The sequence below is a fragment of the Typopeltis vanoorti genome, chromosome 11, assembly GCF_054136105.1.
Source record: "Typopeltis vanoorti isolate ZY-2024b chromosome 11, IOZ_Tvanoo_1.0, whole genome shotgun sequence".
NCBI lineage: Eukaryota > Metazoa > Arthropoda > Arachnida > Uropygi > Thelyphonidae > Typopeltis > Typopeltis vanoorti.
The window spans coordinates 75,804,848-75,830,276 of record NC_143559.1 but is presented as its reverse complement, the minus strand read 5'-3'; the positions used below and the strand labels follow the sequence as shown (position 1 = coordinate 75,830,276).

General features: G+C 38.9%; 1 protein-coding gene across 1 annotated transcript in view; it reads left to right on the top strand.

The window, feature by feature from the left end:
• LOC150101755 (P-selectin-like) overlaps positions 1 to 25,429 on the top strand; it is a 76,487-nt gene that overhangs the window by 14,730 nt on the left and 36,328 nt on the right. The window contains exon 2 of the mRNA XM_090400448.1: positions 23,910 to 24,074. Within this exon, the coding sequence (XP_090256574.1) occupies positions 23,910 to 24,074 (165 nt within the window). The remainder of the gene's footprint in view (positions 1 to 23,909; positions 24,075 to 25,429) is intronic.

Here is a 25,429-nt window from a genome sequence, read left to right as displayed (position 1 = left end):
AAATCACGGGCCCAGGTGATCTTATCCCCCTCCCCCTTTCTCAACAGACCTGGCCACAGATTACAAATTTTCAAAGTAGCATTAATAATATTTGTTTTTATTTCAAAACAGAAAAGTAAAAAAATGATGTTATGACATATTCAAAGAAGGAAGAATAAGATTCTGTATAAACAGAAATGCAAAAAAATTGCTTCATATAGTTCAGCTTCCTTCCTTTTTTTTAAGCTTAGAAAATAAGAGGGTGAAGAGTGTTTTTTTTTGCATGGAGGTGGTCGGACCGTGGAATGCATTATATGATAGAATGGTGAGAGCAAGAACGGTCAGTGAGTTCAAGGAGTGGTGTGACTTTGTATTTCCTAGGAAGGAACTCGCAAATTTAAATTATTATTAAAATTATTAATAATTTTAATAATTATTATTATTAAAATAATAATAATGATGAACCAGGAAGGAGAGAGGGTTGTGGACTTTGCAGTAGCGTTTGATCTGGCAATTGTGAACTCGTTTTTCTTCAAGAGGGAAGAACATTTGATAACATTTAGAAGATGGTAACAACAGCTCACAAATTGACTACATTTTGACTAGAAGAAAACATCTTAAAGTTGTGACAAATTGTAAAGTAATTCCAACAGATCAAGTAGCACAACAACACCGACTGCTGTGCGCATACTCTAAAATAAGATCGAAGATAAGAACTTCTGGTTGCCATGGGATGAAGACAATTAAGTGGTTTCGCTTAAAAGAGGAGAGTGTGAGGAATCGTTTTAGGGAGAGAGTGTTAGAGAGGATTTCGGATGGACTGGAAAGTGTACAAGATTGGTGGAAACATAATTCAAAAGTAATCCTGAGCTGTGCAATCGAGGTGCTTGGTGAGACATCTGGAAAGATTAGAGAGCAGAAGGAGGGTTGGTGGTGGAATAATGATGTACAAGTGGCAGTGACAGCTAAGAGGAAGGCAAAGCAGAAGTGGGATGAGTCAAGAGTGGAAGAGGACAGAGAGGTGTACAAAGAGAGAAAGCAAGAAGCCAAGAGAGTTGTGGCACAGGCGAAGGCCATGGCATATCAAGATCTGTATGATCAATTAGAAACAAAGGAAGGACAGAGAAAAATTTACCAACTAGCGAAATGTAGAAATAAAGCAGCTAAGGACATCTTACATGTGAGGCAGATCAAAGATGCTGAAGGAAGAGTATTATGGAGGGATGTGGACATAAAAAACAGATGGAAAATATACTTTGAGGGACTTTTGAATGAGGAAAATGCAAGGACTCACAGAGGAGATGGGCAGCCTTCTGAGGGGATGGTGCAGAACATCAGTAGAATGGAAGTGACGGAGGCCATGAAGAGGATGAGGAATGGAAAAGCAGTGGGCCCCCGACAGAATTCCAGTGGAGGCATGGAAGGCACTGGGGGAAGAGGGAATTGACCTGCTGTGGGACCTGTTCATGAAAGTTTGCCAACAGGAAAATATACCCGAGGAATGGAGGGAGAGTACTCTTGTTCCCATCTACAAGGGTAAAGGGGATGCACAAGACTGTAAAAATTACAGAGGAATAAAGTTGATGTCCCACACAATGAAGATCCTAGAAAGGGTTCTTGATGGTAGATTGAGGGAGGAGGTGGAGATTGCAAAGGAACAATTTGGCTTCATGCCTGGTAGATCAACAACAGATGCTATCTTTGGGTTACGACAGATGATGGAAAAATATCGAGAGAAACAAAGGGAGCTACATCTGGTATTTATTAATCTGGAGAAAGCATACGATAGAGTGCCAAGGCAAGAAGTCTGGAGGTGTCTGAGGGAGAAGAAGGTGCCGGAGAAAATGTCAGGTTGGTGCGGGAAATGTACAGAAATGTGAAGACAAGTGTTCGGACCTGTTTGGGACAGACAGAAAGTTTTCAAGTAACAGTTGGCTTACATCAAGGGTCAGCATTAAGTCCATTTCTGTTTAATATTGTGATGGAGGTGGTAACAGAGGAGATGAGAGAAGATGCACCTTGGACAATGTTGTATGCAGATGACATCTAGCTGTGTGTAGATTCAAGAGAAGAAGTGGAAACTAAACTGGAAAGATGGAGAAAAATACTGGAAGCGAGAGGTATGAGACTGAGCAGAAGTAAGATAGAGTATATGTGTTGCGCAGTGGGCGGTGGCCAGGAGACAGATCTGGAGCTGGAAGGAAATGTCATCAGTAAGGTGAGAGACTTTAGATACTTAGGTTCAACAGTGGAAGAAGATGGAGGAGCTGAGAAGGAAGTGGGATGCAGGATACAAGCGGGTTGGAGGAACTGGAGAGAGATGGCTGGAGTGTTATGCGATAAGAGGGTGCCGATCAATCTGAAAGGCAAAATTTATAGGACAGTAGTGAGGCCAGCTATGACATATGCTATAGAAACTATGGCCCTGAGGAAAAATAACATCAGTAGGATGGAAGTAGCAGAGATGAGAATGCTTAGGTGGATGTGTGGTGTGACCAGAAAGGATCATCTGAGAAATGACTATGTCAGGGGAACAGTGAAAGTTACGAACTTAGGAGCGAAAATACAGGAGGCAAGGTTGAGATGGTTTGGTCATGTGATGAGGAGGGAGGACGAATATGTGGGAAGAAGGGTCATACAGATGGATGTGCAAGGAAGGCGGAAGCGTGGGCGGCTAAAGAAGAGATGGAGGGAGCTGGTAGAAGAGGACTTGAAGATGAAGAACTTGGATGTGGTGACAGCCCAAGACAGGAAGGTGTGGAGGAGACTCATAACAAACAGTGACCCCACTTAAGTGGGAGAAGCTGTAGAAGAAGAAGAAGAATTATTATTATGGATGTGGCGTTTGCCCACCACGGCGCTTGGCCGCACGAAGGAAGACTTCGTTTCGAGTGTAGTCGGCGACTAGAGGAAATTTTTCTAAGCCTTTTTTCGACCGGTTCCCGAGTTAGTCGATCTCTGGCACGGGCAAGCAGGTTTTTCCTCCCGGAAACTCGGGTTTTTCGTCCTGTAAACTCAAGAAAATCGACCGTAGAACCCACATTATTTCAGACATTAAATATATTGTGTTAGGGTTAGGGACCACGAGATGGCGGCACATTTGAGCCGTCTCTCTTCACTGAGTACCGCTTAATTAGTGATAGCCTTGGGCCATCTATCTCTGATTGGTACCAGTGGAGATTGAACTGCCCACTCAGTCTCCAAAAGTTAGATAGGGCTAAATGGCCTCGCCTACTCCCCGTATACGGGAATAAAAAAAAAATAAAAAAAAAGGCGTTAGCTGATAATATTTTAAAATTTACTAATAATTATTTATTAGTAAATTCATTATTATTATTATTAATAAAATAATAATAATAAAATAATATTAACCTGCATATCTAACTTTCATGACTTAAAGATAAGACTTTTTAAGAACAAACAATTACAATAACATGTAATGTATTAGTAAAAATTACGACAATTTTTGCTTATTGCTATTCCCTAAATAACTGAATACTGGGACTCAGAAAGAATAGAAAGTAGAGGTTGGAATAATCAAATAGCAAAGAAATAGTATGGATATAGACAGATTAGAGAATAATTATTTCATTTCATTTCTCAACAGGTAAAATGAAGTTACAGATTTCAGATACTGAAATGTGAAGTACACAATGTGAAAAGTATGAAATACGAAAGAATAAAAAAGTATATGTTTATTATTATTATTATTACGGGCAACTCCAAGGAGTCGACAGACTCATCGAGGGCTGACATCATGTCAAGAACAACTATTCGTCTTTCATACAGTATCTATCATACCTCGCCTTAAACTCATTCAAGGTCATAGCACCCACAACAGACTCTGGCAGCTTATTCCATTCATTTACCACTCTCCAAGTAAAGAACCTAGCTCTAACACCACTGTTAACCACATTTTTGCCCAGCTTCCATTTATGGCCCCCTAGTCCTCCCACCACCAACCCTATTCTGAAAAAATATCTTCCGGATTAATCTTATAGAAACCCTTCAGTAATTTGATTGTCTCAATCATATCACCCCTTTTCCGCCTATCAACCAATTTTTGCAACCCACAAATCTTCAATCTGTTCTCATAAGGTTCATTCCACAGACCTGCCACCATCTTGGTCACTCATTTCCGGATCCTCTCCACCTCCTCCCCATGAAGAAGAAACCCTGGTGCCCATATCTGGGCACAGTAGTCCAGATGGGGTCTTATCAGGGCTCAATATAGAGGAACAATAACTTGTTTGTCTCTGCTCGTTAAAGTATTTTTCAGTAACCAAGTGATTTGATGAGCTGTTTTAGCCACTTTTGCAATGTGCCCCCCTAAACTTCAACTCCCTATCCTCCAACACTCCCAAATCCCTGGCCTCATCAATCTCCTGGAGTACGGTTCCACCAATGTGATATACTGCTGCTAATCTTTTCACTCCAAAATGCATAACCTTACACTTTGCCACATTAAATTTACAACCATTTCCCTTAGCCCAGTCCTCCAAACTATCCAAATCATCCTGCAAAATTTTGACATCATGTGCACTCACAATTGCTCTACCCAACTTTGGATCATCAGCAAACAAGTGAACACTTCCTCTCAGATCCTTTCCTATATCATTAATGAATAAATTGAAAAGTAGTGGTTCAAGAACAGAACCCTGCGGCACACCACTAGTCACAAGCCATCTTTTGGACTCCACTCCTGAATAAACCACTCTCTGGTATCTCTCCATCAACCCTCCTATCCATCTCACCAACCCTATATCCAGCCCCATCTGCTCCAGTTACCTGATTAGAGTTCCATGTGGTACCCTATCAAAGGCCTTGGAAAGGTCCAGTAGAATCACTGGACCTTTCCAAGTTCTGAACTACTCCAGTTCAGTCGTTACTGTGTTAAAAAAATTTGAGCAAATTACTGAGGCATGATCTACCCTTCACAAAACCATGTTGTCCCCCATACAGTATCCCATTTTCATCTATCCAATCCTGTATTCTTCTCTTGACTAGTTTCTCCAAGACCTTGACAATGATTCCTGATATGCTAATCTGTCAGTAATTTACAACAGCAGTCTTGGAACCTCCTTTATGCAGTGGAACTATTTTCCCCTCTTTCCACCCCCTCGGGACTAACCCAGAGCCGAGGCTCAGAATAAACAGAATGGTCAAGGGTACTGACAGTTCTTTATCTGCTTCACGTACGACATGAGCTGGTATACCATCCAATCCCACAGATGTATTGACATTGAGGTTTTTGTAATAGACTACTCACCTCCAACTCATTCACCACAATTCCTGTATAAACTTTTGGTTCATTCATTTCTGCAATGTCACCACCTGGATGATATACTTTTGCAAAGTGCTCACTCAGTAATTCAACTATATCAACTGAATCAGTTACCTCCCTACCATCGGCATTCTTTAAAATCATTCTGCCATATACATTTTTTCTTCTACTTGCAACATATCGAAAAAACTGTTTAGAATTGTCTTTAGCCTGCATGGCCAATGTTCTTTCGTAATCCTTTTTTGCTTTTCTTACCACACTCGTTACCCTTCTGGCCTGGGCTTTATACTGTTCATGTGTCTGCCAGTCACCTTTCTCCTTAAATTCCCTCCATAGTTGTTTCTTTTTTTGCAGCTCAAGCTTAATGGTGTTATTCATCCATTTAACTCCTACTTGATTTATTATTCAGACTCTAGGTATACAGTCAGCCATTGCTTCATGCAAACACTTCTTAACCGCCTCCCATGCACTGTCAACTTCTTGCAGTTTTACATGCCATGGCACTGTACCAATCAATCTCCTAAGCTGTCATACTTACCAGCCCGATAATTCCACATGTACCCTGTCTTAATTGTAAATTCCACACCTTTAGCCACCTCCCAAGTCAAGACCCTATGATCGCTCTCACCAACTGGTGGCAACCTGGTCATATTCGTTATAGCCAAATTCTCAGATGCAAATACTAGGTCAAGCACTCTCTGACCCCTAGTATTTTCCATTACATGCTGTCGCAGATAGTTACCCCTTAATAACCGCTTAAAATCCAATTCCTTCCTCCCGTGTGTCCTCTCCTCCTTCCAATCAATGCCATAGTTGAAATTTCCCGTAATAATAATTACCCTCCTTCCACTCATTTCTTCTATTTGCTTATGCATCTCCACCATCTATTCCATCACCTGGTCTATAGCAGCACCCAACTGTATATTTTGTTCTGCTAGTTTCAATCTCACACCAAATAGCCTCAAATGTGCTCTTATCTCCATCCTGCGGTTCCACTTCTATTCTCCTTGGCTGTAGCTCATCCGCTATCATCAATAACACACCTCACCCCCATTTTATTCTCCCTGTCTCTCCTGAACACACCATACCCCTCACATTCAATCCCACTAGCTGTGTCATCTTCTGTCAGCCATGTTTCACTAATGCCAATAACCTGTGGTCTGGAAGTGCCAACCAAGGCCAAAAATTCTTCCTTCATCCACTTCCACCACATTCGACAACACCTTTTCAAGTCTCCGCACACCAAATCCATTCAAATGCAATCCATTCCTTTTATATAAATCCTTTCGCCCATCGAACTCATTCCACACATCCCTGAGTAACTGAATTATAAATTCAGTTACTCGGGGCAGTCATTGCAGTGGATGGGGAGGTGTGATTGGAATACTTCAAATTAAATAAATCAGCTCTTTATAGGACATATCTCAGATAATTTCATCTTATATACATTTTACAATGGTTAATTAACAGAATTCTTATTATTGAAATGCATATTCTACAAATAACAACAATGATAATAATAATCTGTTTTGTTTTTCATTTTCAACGTTTTTGCAAGTCATTAGGTCATAAAGATTGCAACTCCACTACAATAAAGTTCGACAGATTCAACAATATTATTGCCCTATTTATTTTTCTTGTGTGGGAGAAAAACGTAAAATATCACTCTTATTCAGATGTTCTGCTGGCAAAAATAGCAAGAAAATAATCATATTCACTTTCTTTTCAAAACACAAAGAAAGAACATTGTAAATTCATCCAATTTATTATTATTATTCAGGCCTCCATGGAGTCAAAAGACTCATCGTGGGAGGTCCTTAGTAAGAAACACAAGTCTATCAAGACTCATCGAGAGAGGTCCCTCATAGGAAACACAAAGTCTATCATAGCACTCCTTAAACGCATTGACTGTTCTTGATCTCACCACTCCATCAGGCAATGCATTCCATGGTTCAACCACCCTCCATGCAAAGAAACCACACCTCACCCTCTTTCTCACCGTTTCCTTTCATAACTTACAGGGATGGCCCCATGTCATGACTCCTTCTGCTGTTCAACCAAGTGAAGGAACTCCCCAGTGTCAACCCTGTAACCACCTCTCAACAGTTTAAAAGTCTCTATCGTATCACCTTTCCTTCTTCTATCCACCAAACTCTGCAATCCACACTCTCTCAGCCGATCCTCATAACTAACATTGTACAGTCCTGACACCATCTTTGTTATCTGCCTTTGTACCTTTTCTACAGTTAATTTATATCCTTCAAATCCTGGGGACCAGATCTGAGAACAGTAGTCTAAGTGTGGTCTGATCAGTGTCTTATACAATGGAATGATAACCATTTTATCTCTGCAGGTCAGTGTCCTTCTCATTATTGCAGCAATCCTCTGTGTTACCTTCACTACCTTTGCAATATGTCCCCTAAATTTCAGTTTTCTATCAATCATCAACCCCAGATCTCTTGTCTTCCCACCTTCCTCCAGTTTAACTCCTCCCATAGAGTATGCAGTGTCCCATCGATGTGTCCCAAACCTCAAGACCTTACATTTTGCTGCATGAAACTGATACCCCCATTCATTTACCCATCTGTCTAGCTTATTCAAATTCTCTTGCAGGGCCACCACATCTGCACTATTACTAATAACCCTTCCCAGCTTCGCATCATCCGCAAACGACTGAATATCCCCTTGCAGTCCACGGACAATGTCATTGATATAAAGGTTAAACAATACGGGTCCCAGCACTGAGCCCTGTGGAACACCACTTGTAACCTTGTGCCTCTTTGATACTGCTCCACCATACACAACTCTTTGATACCTATCAGACAGCCAATCCTGAATCCAGTTGACCAATATGACATCGAGATCCATGTGCTGCAACTTGAATATCAGCATATCATGTGGCACCCTGTCAAAATAGTACATATTTTTCTTCCAACTATGATAATCTGTTTTTTTCTTGTAGTACAAAGAAGAAAGCACTGCATATTTTAGAAAGCCATTTTCTTTCAGTTTAGATATATGGCATTCTTGAAGTAGCTATACTTTACTACTATTTTACACTAAAATTGTATGAGCACATTCTCCAAGTGATTTACATTTGTACAATTGTCTTGTGAATGATTTTGAAGATAAATTCTCTGAAATATCTGCAGGTTGAATAGGTCGATAACCCACCCAGAAATTTAAACATTTATGTAACACATAATTGTTTAACCTTGTTTTTACAGAATTCAGATGATTTTTTTTCCAAGATAATTGTATAAAATAATTTATAATTTTTCAATAATAAAAGTGAAAGTGTGATTATTATAAATTAAGAAATTATTTTGGCATAAATACTGTATCATCCTGCAAAAGAAATATCAGTATTTCTATTGAGGATGTCTGCTAATCAACAGTGAGCAGTACAAAGCACAGACCAGAAGGGTAACCAGTGTGGTAAGAAAAGCAAAAGCTGAGGTAAATGAAATGGAGATGCATAGCATATTACAGACCCTTCATATGAATACAGCTATGGGATTAGATGGTATATCATTTTGAATTTTACATGATAGTGCTAGGGAATTGTTTGATGCCTTTGACCACATTGTTTAACACCCCAATTGGCCATGACGTCTATAGACGTTCAGCAAAATCTGGATACGATTCTATAATAACACCTATTGAATAACATGGATAAGAAGTGCAATTTGGTATCACTATTTCATCCACAATGGCCAGTACAGAGGTTAATCTAAGTCTCAGCTCTGGGTTAGTCCCAGGTGGAAAGAGGGGAAAATAGTTTCTTCGCATAAAGGAGGCTCTAAGACCGATGTAGCAAATTACCAACTGATCAGCATATCAGGAGTTGTTATCGACATACTGGAGAAGTTGGTCAAGAGCAAAATACATGCATGGATAGATGGAGGGATACTGTATGAGAGGCAACATGGTTTTGTAAAGGTAGATTGTGCCTCAGTAACTTGCTCTCATTTTATAATACAATGACAGCAAGCTGGATGAAGATAATGGGTTTACAGTGATACTGCTGTACTTTGTAAAAGCCTTTGACAGGATACCACATGAAATTCTAATCAATAAACTGCAGAACATAGGGATGGATATAGGATTGGTGAGGTGAATAAGAAGGTGGTTGATGGAGAGATATCAGAAAGTAGTTTATTCAGAAGTAGAGTTCAGAAGAAGGTCTGTGACCAGTGACATACCACAGGGCTCTGTTCTTGGCCACTAGTGTTTAATTTGGACATTAATTATATAGGAAGGAATCTGAAAGAAAATCTTCAGTTATTTGTTTATGATGCAAAGTTGGGTAGAGCAATAATTAATACAGATAATGTTAAAATTTTGCAGGATGATTTGGATAGACTGGCAGTCTGGGCAAAGGAGAATGAATGTCATGTTAATGTGGCAAAGTATAAGGTTATGCATTTTAGGATGAAAAGATTACCAGCTGTATACCACATTGATGGAACTATACTCTAGGAAATTGATCAAATCTCTGACTTCATCAATTTCCTATACTCTAGGAAATTGATGAAGTCAGAGATTTGGGAGTTTTGGTGGATAGGGAGTTGAAGTTTAGGGGGCACATAGCAAAAGTAGCTAAAGCAGTTCATTGGATTACTTGGTTACTGAAGAATAATGGTTGTTTGATGAGCAGAAACAGGCAGGTTATTATCAAGCCTTGATAAGACCCCATCTTGACTCTGCACACAGATCTGGTCGCCTGGGTTCTTGGTGATGAGGAAGAGGTGGAGAGGCTCCAAAGGCATGTGACCAAGATGGTAGCAGGTCTATGCAATGAACCTTACAAGAACAGGTTGAAAATTTATGGATTACAGAAATTTGTTGATGGATGGAAAACGGATGATGTGATTGAGACATGCAAATTACCGAAAGGATTTTACAAGATTAACACAGAGGAAATTTTTCAGAACAGGTCTGGTGGTAGGAGAACTAGGAGCCATCCTTGGAAACTGAGCAAGAATGTAGTTAGCAAAGGTGTTGAATTAGATTTTTTTTTTTTTTTGGAGAGTGGTGAATGAATGGAATGTGTTGCCAGAGTCTGTTATGGATGCCATGACTGTGAATGAGTTCAAAGCAAAGTATGATAGATACTGTGCAAAAGATTTATAATGCTTGGCATGATGTTGGCCTCCCTTGATGAGTCTAAGGACTTCATGGAGTAGCCTGTAATAGTATTAATAATAATAATAAAAAAACAAAACAAGACGTTGCTGATGTATTCTCTTAATAAATGATATAGGAAATGGCTTAAAGGGAGATATTCAGTTATTTGCCGATGATGCAAAGTTGGGTAGCACAATAAAAAATCAAGCTGATGTTGAGAGTTTGCAGGATGATTTAAATAAGCTGGCAAAATGGGCAAAAGGTTATAGATGTCAGTTCAATGTGGAAAAGTGTAAAGTTATGCATTTTGGGATTAAAAGATTGCCAGCTGTGTACTACATCGATAGAATGGTACTCCAAGAGATTGATGAGACTAGAGACTTAGGGGTGTTGGTGGATAGGGAAATGAAGTACAGGGGACACATTGCTAAGGTGTCCAAGATTGCACATAGGATTACTTGGTTATTGAAGAACACTAATATCCAGAGATAAAGAGGTTATTATTTCCCTTTATAAGGCGTTGACACTTCCACATTTGGATTACTGTGCTCAAGTCTGGTCACCTGGATTCCTTGGAGATGAGGAAGTTGTGGAGAGGGTTCAGAGGAGAGTGACTAAGTTGGCGAGTGATGTAAAAAATGCTCCCTACATTGACAGATTGAGAGCTTGTGGATTGCAGAGGTTGGTTGATAGGTGGAGAAGAGGGGATATGATAGAAACCTTTAAATTGCTAAAAGATTTTTATAATATTGATGCAAGAGAAATGTTTCAGCTGTGTGATAGTGATGGAAGAACAAGCGGTCATCCCTAGAAATTAAGGAAAGTGTGGTTAACAAGAGTGTGAGAACAAGGTTTTTCACCTGGAGGGTGGTGAATGAATGGAATGCATTGCCTGTCTCAGTTGTAAGTTCTTCGTCTGTAAATGAATTCAAGAAGAGATATGATAGATATTGTTTTGATAGTTTGGTTCTCCCACGATGAGTCTACTGACTCCATGGAGATACCCATAATAATAATAATAATAATAATTCTTTACTACAGCTTGAGGCACTTTAGTGTGACTTCTGGTGAAGCATTCTCACTTGTCTTTCTCAATGGCAGTGAGAGTAATCTAGGCCTTTATTATTTCCTCCAGCAGAGAAGATCATTATCAAGTATTTCTAAGACATAGATTATTTCAGAAATAGCAACCAGCAGCAGTAGTAGAAGTAGTAATATTTAGAATTTTTCTAAGTAAAAGAAAAAAAATAACGCTACTGAACTTCCTTTTTTGTCATAAATATTAAGTTTTATATGGTGTTTTTAAGAACTAGCAATATACTGAACTTTCTTTTTTGTAGCATGCATCTAAACAGTTTTATATTGTGAAAATATAGTATACTGATTCTAAAACTTAGAATAATTTCAGCAGACAGCTGAACAGCTGATTTCAGATTGCAAGAAAAAGTCGAGAATTAGAAGTACCTGCTTTGTTTTTTTTCAAAACAGTAAAACAAAGTAATAGATTTTGAATGTTGTTTGTGAAAAACTTTCAAACCAGTAGAAATTTAGACAGAGTAGTTATGTAATTCAATTCCAGGAGAGGAGGAGGAGTTGGGGAGATGCAGTTGAAAATCTTCAAAATGAGCATAAATTTTTAATCAGTCCATATAGGAGATCCTTCATATATTTTGAACATATCTATAGTTGTTAAAGATGGGATATTATAGTAATGTGCAGCCTAAAAATAGAGACAATAAAATCATCTGTTGCAATTTTAAGCAAAAGATGAAGGCGAAGAGTCCCTGCTGAAATATCATTGGATATAAATTTTTGATATTAAAAAAGTCTCACAATTGGAAACCAAGTAATGCAATTTAATATTGTTTGTTGTTATTATTATTTTTATTATTATTATTATTATTATTCAGGCCTCCATGGAGTCAAAAGACTCACCGTGAGAGGTCCTTTCTAAGAAACACAAGTCTATCAAGACTCATTGAGGGAGGTCCTTCCTAGGAAACACAAAGTCTATCATACCACTTCTTAAATGCATTGACCATTCTCGCTCTCACCACTCCATCAGGCAATGCATTCCATGGTTCAACCATCCTCCATGCAAAGAAACTACTCTTCACCCTCTTTCTCACAGTTTCCTTTTGTAACTTCCAGGGATGGGCCCCATATCATGACTCCTTCCCGCTGTTCAACCAAGTGAAAGAATTCCCCAGTGTCAACCCTGTAACCACCTCTCAACAGTTTAAAAGTCTCAATCATATGACCCCCCCCTCCTTCTTCTATCCACCAAACTCTGCAGTCCACACTCCCTCAGCCGATCCTCATAACTAACATTGTACAGTCCCGATACCATCTTTGTTATCCACCTTTGTACCATTTCCACAGTTAATTTATCTCCTTCAAATCCTGGTGACCAGATCTGAGAACAATAGTCTAAGTGTGGTCTGATCAGAGTCTTATACAATGGAATGATAACCATTTTATCTCTGCAGGTCAGTGTCCTCATCATTTTTGCAGCAAGCCTCTGCATTACCTTCACTACTTTTGCAATATGTCCTCTAAATTTCAGGTTTCTGTCAATCATCAAACCCAGACCTTTCCTACTTCCTTCAGTTTAACTCCTCCCATAGAGTGTGCAGCATCTCATCAATGTGTCCCAAATCTCAAAACCTTATATTTTGTTGCATGAAACTGACACCCCCATTCATTTGCCTATCTATCTAACTTATTCAAATCCTCTTGCAGGGCTACCACGTCTGTACTATTACTAATAACCCTTCCCAGCTTCACATCATCCGCAAACAACCGAATATCCGCTTGCAATCCACAGACAATGTCATTGATATAAAGGTTAAACAATATAGGTCCCAGTACTAAGCCCTGTGGAATCCCACTTGTAACCTTCTGCCTCTTTGATATTGCTCCACCATACACAACTCTCTGATGCCTATTGGACAGCAAATCCTGAATTCAGTTGACCAATCTGACATCTAGACCCATGTGCTGCAGCTCGAATATCAGCTTATCATGTGGCACCCTGTCAAATGCCTTTGCTAAGTCTAGGAAAATGTCAGTATATGCCTTTCCCCTCATCTAATGCTCTTGTAACTTTATCATAAAAGGCTAGCATATTGCTAAAACAAGAGCGCCCCTTCATAAATCCATGTTGACTCTCACTGATAACATTACCTCATCTGTCCGATGCTGTATATGGTCCCTCACTACTTTCTCCAAGATCTTACTAACTATTGATGACACACAAACTGGCCTATAATTAGACACTTCCAGTCTGCCACAGCCCTTATGCAATGGCACTATCTTACCTTCCTTCCATTCCATGAGCACCTTTCCTGCAGTCAGACTTTCATTGAAAAGCCAGTTCAAGGGTACTGTCAGTTCCTTAGCACATTCTCTCAAAACTCGTGGTGAAATACCATCCAGTCTCACAGCTTTATTAACATCCAGAATACTCAGTATATGGAACACACTTTCATCCTGCACCTTGAACCTGCCCTATCCCTCTAGTATTCAAATTGAATCCTCCAGGATGAAATACTACAATAAAATGTTCATTGAACAATTTCACTATGTCCTCTGCATCAGTCACTCCATTTCCATTTTTATCCCACATTGTCATTCTTCCACAGTCATTTCTCCTCCCTGGCCACATAGCTAAAAAATTCCCTACGATTTTGCTTGTATCTAAGGGCCAATTGTTTCTCATATTCTCATATTCCAGTTTTGCTTTCCTTACCATACTAGTCACTCCTCTTCTGGCCTGTGTCTTATATTCTTCATGCATCTTCTCTTCACCTGTCTCCTTATATCTCTTCTATAGCCTCTTTTTCGCATGTAGCTCCTGTTTATTATTGTTTGTCATCCACTTTACTCTAAATTGTGTCCTCTTCTTCACCCATGGAATACAGCTTACCATTGCTGCTAACAAATATTCCTTCACAATTTCCCAAGCACTAATGATATCCCGGTCTTCCAATTCCTCCCTCCACAAAACTTCCCCAAGTTGACGTCTAAGACTATTATAATCACCTGCTTTATAATTCCACATACGTTCCCGTCTCTTTGATACTCCTGTATGTCTATTCATTTTCCAAGTCAAAACCATATGGTCACTCTCTCCAACTGGTGGGAGAGATGTCATCTCAGTTATTATTAGCTCTTCTGATGCTATAACCAAATCCAAAACCTTTGAACCTCTTGTTCCCTCTGTTACATGTTGCCTAAGACATTTGTCCCTCAAGAATTCTAGAAATTCCATTCCCTTATTGCTACATGCATCTTCCTTTCCCCAATCTATACTGCTGTAGTTAAAATCTCCCATAGCAATCATTCTTCTTGCACTTGCCACGCTCAACTGTCTCAACATCTCCTGGTCCCCACCCTCTGTTCTCCTTGGTCTGTAGCAACATCCCACTAAATATCCTGTCTTGCCCACCTCCACCTCACACCATATGGTTTCAAAATCATTAATGTCACAGCCTTCCAAAGCCTTCACTCTTAGAGGACATAGGTCGTCACTTATCATAAGCAGTACTCCACCACCACCCTTTCCCTTCCTATCCTGCCGAAAAATGCTGTACCCAGCAACTTATATTCCTGTTATTATATCCTCTTCTGTCAACCATGTCTCTGTGATCCCAATAATCTTTGGCCAGGCTGATGCTATCAGTGCCACCAATTCCTCTCCCTTATTCTGAATACTCCTGGCATTGGTATAAAGCATACAAATGCCATTGTTTCTATAACCAGCATTATCCCCTCTAGACTCCACTGGGCTCAGCGTTACCTGATGTCGTCCCCCTTCTCCCAAGTACCCATTCCCACAAGAAGCCACCCCTGCTATCATCCACACTGGGACACACTGACTCATTCAGAACAGCAATCTCTTCAGATGCCTACATCCTTCCTCACTCAAATGCAGGTGGTCTCTTTCATACAATTCTTCTCTGCTCTCAAACGCACTCTCCAAGCATCCACACATCCTCTCTTCTGACACATTCTCGCTATTATGCCATTCAATATCACCGCTCTTCTGCTCAGTTCGACATTATCATACCTAGGCAGCACACACACACACTAATCTTTCTTCTCTGTGTCTTCTTTCGTACAGCCTCAAGCAAGAATCTCATATCTCTCACTGCCCTATTTACACCACCACTCAAGTAATTTGTTCCCACCATCACTGTCATCTCATCCACCCTTTCACCTCTCTTAATTGCCATAGCCACACTTTCTATCGTTCTTCTTGGCAAACACTCCTCACTCATCCTGTCTTGAACACCACGGATTATTGAGTCCCCATACATTACACCTCTTACCACCATATTCCTTGATTGCTCACATGCATCCCTCACTCTCTCTCTCTCTCTCTTGTAACAGTTTCTCTCTGTGCTCCCCTACTTACCTGCCTTCCTGACATCACTCTATCTCTAGTCCCTGTGCTCCCTTGCATTCCTCTCATTCCTTCTCTCCTGCTGTTCCCATTCTTTCCTCTTCTATCATTCCTATATCTGACACACATTCGCTCTCTTCCACTTATCCTATTCTCACCTTTTCTATCATTCATGCAACTCTCTTTCATTCTCTCTCTTCTACTGTTCCCATTCTATCTCCTTCTATCACTCCCATAACACTCTCTCATTCCCTCTCTTATACTGTTCCTATTCGCTCTTCTTCTGCCATTCCCATAACTCTCTCTCACTCCTCCTCTGATTCGCCTTGCATTCGTCTCTTCCATTCGCTTAATTTCATCTTTCACACTTCTCTTCTCATTCCCCAGACATTCCACCTGCTCTTTCAGCTCATCTATCTCTCTCTCTCTGTAAGTCAGCCATTCTTGTTTGCAATTCATCCTCCCAATTGAGACTCTCTCCTAAAACTTCAGAATCATTCAACCTTTCCATACTCCCCACTCTTATTATTTTATTCATATTTCTCTCGCCCTCTATCATACCCGTCATCTCTCTACGTGGCAAATCCCCTGTCTCTGACTCAATGAGGTCAGTTATAGTCTCAACGAGGTCAGTTATGGTCATTTCTAAATCAGCAAGTTCCTCCCATTGCCTGCATTTTGCACATATACATTTCCCCCCTTCTTTCTCCTGCCACATATACAATCGCCGGGACGCATACATTCTGCAAGTCCCGCATGCTACAAAATCCTGTATGATATCGCGCAAAATGGAGTCCTTAAATGGGGGGGGGGGACTTGGCGGTATGCCATTTGTAATTTTAACTGCCACTGCCGCCATTATTTAAAATAGTGTCACAAATTAGTGTCAAAAAATAAACGCTAAATAAGTACAAACAATTTCAAAAAATAAACACTAAATAAGTACAAACAATTTCAAACAGAACATTATGAAAACAAAAAAACAACTCATTTCTAAAACTGAAGTATATGATCCATATAATGGTATTTTGCAAGGAAAGAAAGATAAACATCATATTTATTTTATTAAATATTATTTTAAACAATTATAAATATTTAACATAATAAATTTCAATGCAAATGAATATTTGAAAATTGTGCAAACAAAATTTCTCTTATATATTTTCAGTAAAATGAAATGACATAAATTGTCTTGTTCCATTACATTGATCTGAAGAATAAAAGAGCAAAATTGCTACTACTATTCAAAAAATTCATTGAAAAGGCTGATCTGTGGTCATTTCAGGATTGAGTATTTATTTTTGCACATGTGAAATCTGTGTTTATTTTTGGAAGAGAATAAATTGTGAAGAGGAAAAGTAAAGGAAATTTCAAGTAACACAGAAAACACTTTAAGACAAGTGAGAAGAAGAAGGTCGCTTCATTCCAGTTAATCCACTAATGGTTCCAAATTCACCGTTAAGGAATTAATGGCATAGGAGGGTAATTACATGATGAAAGGTAGAATGCCAAGGACGTTTTGATCCATGAAAAATGCTAGGGTGGTCTGACTATTTCATCCGCCTCAGCCAGTAGGAGGTTAAATTTTTTTTTTTTTTTTTACTTTCAAAATTCATATGTTTCCTCTCATGTCCTTTTATTTATGTATTTAATTAGTTTTTTTTTTTTTTTTTTTTTTTTTTTTTACATTTTGTGTTTTATGATAAGAAACTATTTACAACAGTTAATGGCTGCTCGATTTGCTTATTTAACATTAGTTTTTTTTACAGTGGAAAAAGAGTTCTAAAGGAATGAAAGACAGGGAAACTTGATTTTGTTATTTTAAAAGAAGTGATAAGACTGAGGCTTTAAATTATAGGCTAGTCTGTATATCTGAATTTGCATTTAAAGTATTGGAAAGGTGATAAAAACTAGTATCCAGAATTAGGTTAACAAAAACAGGATTCTCTATGAAGGTCAGCATGTATTTGTTAAGGAAAAATCAAGTTTATATATTACAATAGGATAACCATTGCAGTGAACAGGGAAAGATAATACATATACATTAATATGTCTCAATATTGTAGGCCTTTGATAGATGCACACAACTAATCATGCAGCACATATGAGTGAGACAGAGAGAGAGAGTATTCCAGAGAAAGAAAATCACTAGTAGTGTGCCATACTACTGTGGATCTATCTGTTGTTTATTAATGATACTGGAATAGGTTTTATGCAGTTGTTTGCAGATGACAAAGCTGGAGAAGAGTTATTAAGAGAAAAACTGATATTGTAGCTCTCCAGGAGAATATGAATAGACTGTGTCTGTGGGCATGAGTCGGGCTACCAATTCAGTCACAAAGTGTAAGGTTAGGATATGTGCTGAGGGAGGAGTTGTAAGGCATCTAGAAGGTGATAACAGATAAGGATATGAAATTTGTAAGAACAACACAATGTATTATGGAAATAATGAGAAGACAATCAACCTTTTGAAAATACAAAATTTATTTAAAGCTGTACACTCACACTAGACATTTTTTCGATCACATGAGCTCATGCTTTTTCCTGTAAAACACTTTGCATGAGTGTGCTTTCTCTGTGTAATCATCTCATCTTTCTCCAGATCTTTCATGTTTATTATAAAAAAAAAAGTGTTCACTCATAGCCACTAGAGGGCTATATGGTATGTAGTGTTTGTGGATAGCTCCTGAACAGATAAGTGATATTTTGAGTAAAAATTGATGAATTTGCATGGTATTTACATAGTATTGTTTACTTTTAGTATTTTAGCATGTCTGGGTGATTTTTGTGTGTGTTTTTTGAGTATTTTAATAGTAAATTGATAGATACAATTATCTGTGTACATGGCTCCCATAAAGAGGAATACAAAGAGGTGTCCAGGTGTCATATTTGTCTAAAAATCTTAACTTAATGGATTTGATTCAGTACCATTTGCGAAATGTATGCATTGAGGAGAGCGGTTGGAGTCTGGTTAAACAACGATAGTGGAGTGAATGTGTGCAAAAAGTGTGAAGAATGTGAGGATTTAAAGAGTGCTTCAGGTCGTTTGTGTGATATCATTGTTGAAAGTGAGAATCTAGATAACAGTGATATTCGAGGTATGAATAGTGATATTTGCAAGGTAGTACCTGATAGCTGTGAGAGTGGCATTGAAAGTGAGAATGAAGGTAAACATACAGAATGATTGAATGAATCATCGGAGAATAAAAATGATGACACCGACGCAATGAGTGAGATTGCTCTATTACACGAAGCAATACATAGTGCAAATCGGCAGCTGGAGCGTTGGCAAAAATGTTTACCGACTAATAATCGGCAAAAGTATGATAGAAAAAATAAGGGTATGATAGTGAGTGTAAACAAAATGAAAGAGTGTGTGTTGTATGGAGATTCCTTAGTAAGAGGTGTGTTAGTTGAGAGTTTAACAAAATCGTACCAACCCAGTGCGAACGTTAAGAATGTAAGCGAGTCAATTGGAATGCAAAAGCAGTGGGTGAAAGAATTGATAGTGGTAGCAGGTACAAATGATTTGAAAGGAAACAAAAAGGCTATGAGTGAGGATGTGAAGGAATTGCTTGAGGTAGCAAAAGAGAAGAGGGAGAGAGTTGGGATGGTGAGTCTGTTGCCGCGGTATGACAGTGAAGAGTGTAGAAGGAGGGCCATAATTGCTAATGACTTTATGCGTGAATTATGTTTGATGAGTGGTGTGGAATGAGTTCGATGGGTGAAAGGATTTGTATAAAATGGATGGTTTACATTTGAATGGATTTGGTGTACGGAGATTTGAAAAGGTGTTGTCAAATGTAGTGGAAGTGAATGTGCAGAATCAGGGAAACTAGAGTTATTTAGGTGGGGGGGAAGTAGATATGCAGATTTTAGGGAGACAGTTGAGTGTGTGAATGTGTGTAATATGCCCAAGCGAGTAAGAAAGACCACGAATCAGAATGGGATAGTTAGTATAAGGCATCAAAATAGGGATTGGGACAAATTGGCTTCTGTAATTCATGTATACAAATGCCAGAAGTATTAGGAACTAGAAGGAAGAATTTTTGGCCTTGGTTGGCACTTCCAGACCACAGGTTATTGGCATTAGTGAAACATGGCTGACAGAAGATGACACACCTAGTGGGATTGAATGTGAGGGGTATGGTGTGTTGAGTGACAGGGAGAATAAAATGGGAGGAGGAGTGTTATTAATGATAGCCGATGAGCTACAGCGAAGAAGAAGAATAGAAGTGGAACTGCAGGATAGAGAAAAGACACATTTGAGGCTATTTGATGTGAGATTAAAACTAGCAGAACAAAATATACAGTTGAGTGCTGCTGTAGACCAGGTGATGGAATATATGGTGGAGATAGTATGCATAAGCAAATAGAAGAAATGAGTGGAAGTAGGGTAATTATTATTATGGGAGATTTCAACTATGCCAGCATTGATTGGAAGGAGGAGAGGACACATGGAAGGAAGGAATTGGATTTTATGCAGTTATTAAGGGATAACTATCTGCAACAGCATATAATGGAAAATACTAGGGGTCAGAGAGTGCTTGCTAGTAATTGTATCTGAGAATTTGACTGTAACGAATATGACCACGTTGCCACCAATTGGTGAGAGTGATCATAGGGTCTTGACTTGGGAGGTGGCTAAAGGTGTGGAATTTACAATTAAGACAGGGTACATGTGGAATTATCGGGCTGGTAAGTATGACAAGCTTAGGAGATTGATTGGTTCAGTGCCATGGCATGTACAACTGCAAGGGCTAGAAGTTGATAGTGCATGGGAGGTGGTTAAGAAGTGTTTGCATGAAGCAATGGCTGACTGTATACCCAGAGTCTGAATAATAAATCACTTAGGGGTTAAATGGATGAATAACACCATTAAGCTTGAGCTGCAAAAAAAAAGAAACAACTACAGAGGGAATTTAAGGAGAAAGGTGACCGGCAGGCACATGAATGGTATAAAGCGCAGGCCAGAAGGGTAACGAGTGTGGTAAGAAAAGCAAAAAAGGATTACGAAAGAACATTGGCCATGCAGGCTAAAGACAATCCTAAACAGTTTTTTCGATATGTTGCAAGTAAAAGAAAAAATGTATATGGCAGAAATGATTTTAAAGAATGCCGATGGTAGGGAGGTAACCAAATCAGTTGATATAGTTGAATTACTGAGTGAGCACTTTGCAAGAATATATCATCCAAGTGGTGACATTGCAGAAATGAATGAACCAATAGATTATACGGGAATTGTGGTGAATGGAGTGGAGGTGAGTAGTCTATTGCAAAACCTCAATGTCAATACATCTGTGGGATTGGATGGTATACCAGCTCGTGTCGTACGTGAAGCGGCTAAAGAATTGTCAGTACCCTTGACCATTTTGTTTAATTTGAGTCTCGGGTCTGGGATAGTCCCAAGGGGGTGGAAAGAGGGGAAAATAGTTCCACTGCATAAAGGAGGTTCCAAGACTGCTGTTGTAAATTACCGACCGATTAGCATATTAGGAATCGTTATCAAGGTCTTGAAGAAATTAGTCAAGAGAAGAATACAGGATTGGATAGATGAAAATGGGATACTGTATGGGGGACAACATGGTTTTGTGAAGGGTAGATCATGCCACAGTAACTTGCTCACGTTTTATAACACAATGATGGCTTAACTGGATAAGGGTAATGGGTTTACAGTGATTCTACTGGACCTTGTCAAGGCCTTTGATAGGATACCACATGGAACGTTAATCAGTAAACTGGAGCAGATGGAGATGGATATAGGGTTGGTGAGATGGATAGGAGGGTGGTTGATGGACAGATACAAGACAGTGGTTTATTCAGGAGTGGAGTCCAAAAGACGGCTTGTGACTAGTGGTGTGCCACAGGGTTCTGTTCTTGGACCACTACTTTTCAATTTATTCATTAACGATATAGGAAAGGATCTGAGAGGAAGTGTTCACTTGTTTGCTGATGATGCCAAGTTGGGTAGAGCAATTGTGAGTGCACAGGATGTCAAAATTTTGCAGGATGATTTGGATAGTTTGGAGGACTGGGCTAGGGAAAATGGATGTAAATTTAATGTGGCAAAGTGTAAGGTTATGCATTTTGGAGTGAAAAGATTAGCAGCAGTATATCACATTGGTGGAACCGGACTCCAGGAGATCGATGAAGCCAGGGATTTGGAAGTGTTGGAGGATAGGGAGTTGAAGTTTAGGGGACACATTGCAAAAGTGGCTAAATCAGCTCATCAAATCACTTAGTTGCTGAAAAATACTTTAACAAGCAGAGACAAACAAGTTATTGTTCCTCTATATCGAACCTTGATAAGACCCCATCTAGACTACTGTGCCCAGATATGGGCGCCAGGGTTTCTTCTTGATGGAGAGGAGGCGGAGAGGATCCAGAGAATAGTGACCAAGATGATTGCATGTCTGTGGAATGAACCTTATGAGAACAGGTTGATTTGTGGGTTGCAAAATTTGGCTGATAGGCGGAAAAGGGGTGATATGATTGAGACATTCAAATTACTGAAGGGTTTCTATAAGATTAATTCAGAAGATATTTTTGAGAATAGGACTGGTGGTGGGAGAACTAGGGTCCATACATGGAAGCTGGGTAAGAATGTGGCTAGCAGGGGGTGTTAGATCTAGGTTTTTTAGTTGGAGAGTGGTGAATGAGTGGAATAAGCTGCCAGAGTCTGTTGTGGGTGCTATGACCGTGAATGAGTTCAAGGCAAGGTATGATATGATAGATACTGTGTGAATGTCGAATAGTTGTTATTGACGTGATGTTAAGGTCCCCCTCGATGAGTCTGTCGACTCCTTGGAGTTGTCCGAAATAATAATAATTATTATTATTATTATTACGTGATACCTCCAGGGAGTCTAAAGACTCATCAAGGAAGGGCACCTAATATACAACTCTCTGTCTCCACCTCTCATATCCACCAACTACAACTAACCACAACTACACCAACGCCATCTACTGCCCATCATCACTAATATTTCCACAGACAATCACAAATATCCATGCCCATGGCAGGATTCAATCCCTCAGCCTTTTGGCTGGAGAGCGGATATGCTAACCACTTGGCCAACCAGGCTGGCATATCATTCTTATCTTGGCCACTTGACTCAGTCTCATATTCCTATCCATGCTCTCTTGAACACTTACATTTTTATACCTATTATATGTAGCATTCACCACTTTTCTCAAGTGTACATGTGAAATGATTCATAAGTACATCAGACAGTAATTAGTACATTTCACACACACACCCTACATTGAACAAAATCCTTCATATGCTTTTGAGACAGTGACATTTTGGTTGCCATTGTTCTGGCACACATTAATGCCATGCTCCGTTATGATGTAACATACAAAATAATTCAGAAGGCAAAATTGAAATTCCTAAATCCACAAAATTTAAATTATAATTTTTTTAATACGCCATGCGCATCAAAGGAAAAGTTCATTACTGTCTGGTGCACTTGTGTAAACACCTGTAAAACATAGAATGTAAGCTGTATTCTGTTTGAGACTTCTGAGTAGAACCTTGTATTGTCTAAATCTCTCAATAACAGTTACTCAGTATCTGAAAAAAATTATAGAACAAAAATTCACAAACATAGTATAGCTAATATAATCTAGTTTGTTTAACCACTCAAATGGCCGTAGGAAGAAATAATCAATTAATTTATGCTCCATATCCATGTTATTTCAATAGTATCCAAATGTTATGTCAATTTTAGTTGGTACTTTGCATCCATGTAATTACTAACAAGCAGCAGCGCACTCAGAATTTAATCTTGGGAGAGGCCTGAGTTGAGTAGACGATTTGAGAATACACACTGCGCATTGCATACGACCTATGACTGAGTATCTGCAATGATCACTAATTCATAAGTAGTATAGAAATAGAAGACACGACACAATGTAAATTTTAAAAAAATGAATTTTGATTAGGAAAAGATTTTTGGAAAATTTTCTAGTGTTTTTTTCCCTTTTTCTTTGGTTTTTTTTTTCTTTTTCTTTCTTAATAGAAACTTCTATTAAGAAATAAATATACTGACTTATTTGTTATTTTTTTTAATTATAACTTGTAAATGAACATCTTAAAATCTTTAGGATGTGATTCTCCTCAAGTTCCTGATCATGGATTGATAGAATATCCCTGTTCTGGAAAAATTGGCAGCATATGTGTTATTCACTGTATGACTGGTTATCAGATGGTAGGCACTGATAAAATAAGATGCCTAGCTAATGGAAGTTGGACCGATGCACCAAGTTGTGGTAAGTGTTATTTATGTTCTTTCTAGAATATTTCTGCCTTCTTTTTTCTTGGTTTGAATGAAACTAATTTCATTTATATCAAAGTGTATGCAAATTAATATGTACACACTAAATGCATTCATACACAAGTTATTTCTGAACTCTGGCTGTATTGATTTTATTGAAATTCAGCATTTGAAATTTTACAAAAAAACTGCTGAGCTGCCTCATTTTTTTATATATGTGTGTGTGTGGTGTACATTTTTTGTTTTAATTGGATCATTTATTATTATTATTATTCAGGACCTCCATGGGGTCACAAGACTCATCATGGGATGCTCATCTTAGACAACACAAAAATCTATCATACTGCTCCTTAAACTTATATACTGTTTGAGCTCTCGCTTTCCTATCAGGCAATGCATTCGACAGTCCAACACCCTCCATACAAAAAAGCCACTCCTTATCCTCTTGCTCAACACACTTCCATTTGTAACTTCAGGGATGCCCCCTTCCCTTTGTTCCCCATGTGAATGAACTCTCCATTGTCAATCCTGTAACTACCTCTCAACAGTTTAAATCTCTCAATCATATTCTCTCTCTCTTTCTATGTGTTAAATTTTATAGTCCGCATTCCCTTAGCCTATCTTCATAGGCATTGTCTCTGCACCCTTTCCAAGGTTAATTTATCTCGTTCAAATACCATTGACCAAATCTGAGCACATTATTCCAGATGGGATCTGATGAGAGCTTTATGCAATGGAATCACCGTACTTCTATCTCGGCTATCAGTGTCCTCAGTATTGCAGCAATCCTTTTAGGTTACCCTCACCACCATCCCCAAAACTTCAAATTTCTATCAATCATCACTCAAGGGCCCTTGCCTCCTTCACTTCCTCTAATACAGTTCTTCCAACAGAGTGTGTAGCTCCCCATTGATGGATCCCAAACTTCAAGACCTTACATTTAGTTCCATTAAACAAACTCCCATTCATTTTTCCATCTGTCCAGCTTATTCAAATCCTCCAGAAGGGCTATCACATCTGCACTATTACTAATAACCATTCCCAGCTTCACATTATTATTATGAAAATTATAATTATCATCAGCAAATAACTGAATATCTCCCTGAACTCCATTGACAATGTCATTGATACACAGGTCCCAGTACTGAGCCCTGTGAACCCCCACTTGTAACCTTCTGCTTTCCTGATACTACTTTCTTATATACAACTTTCTAATATCTGTCATACAACCAATCCCCAATCAAATTCACTAACATTGCATCTAAACTCATATACTGTATTTAAATATCAGCTTATCATGTAGCACCCTGTCAAATGCATTTGTAAAATCCAAAAGAATGGCAGTATATG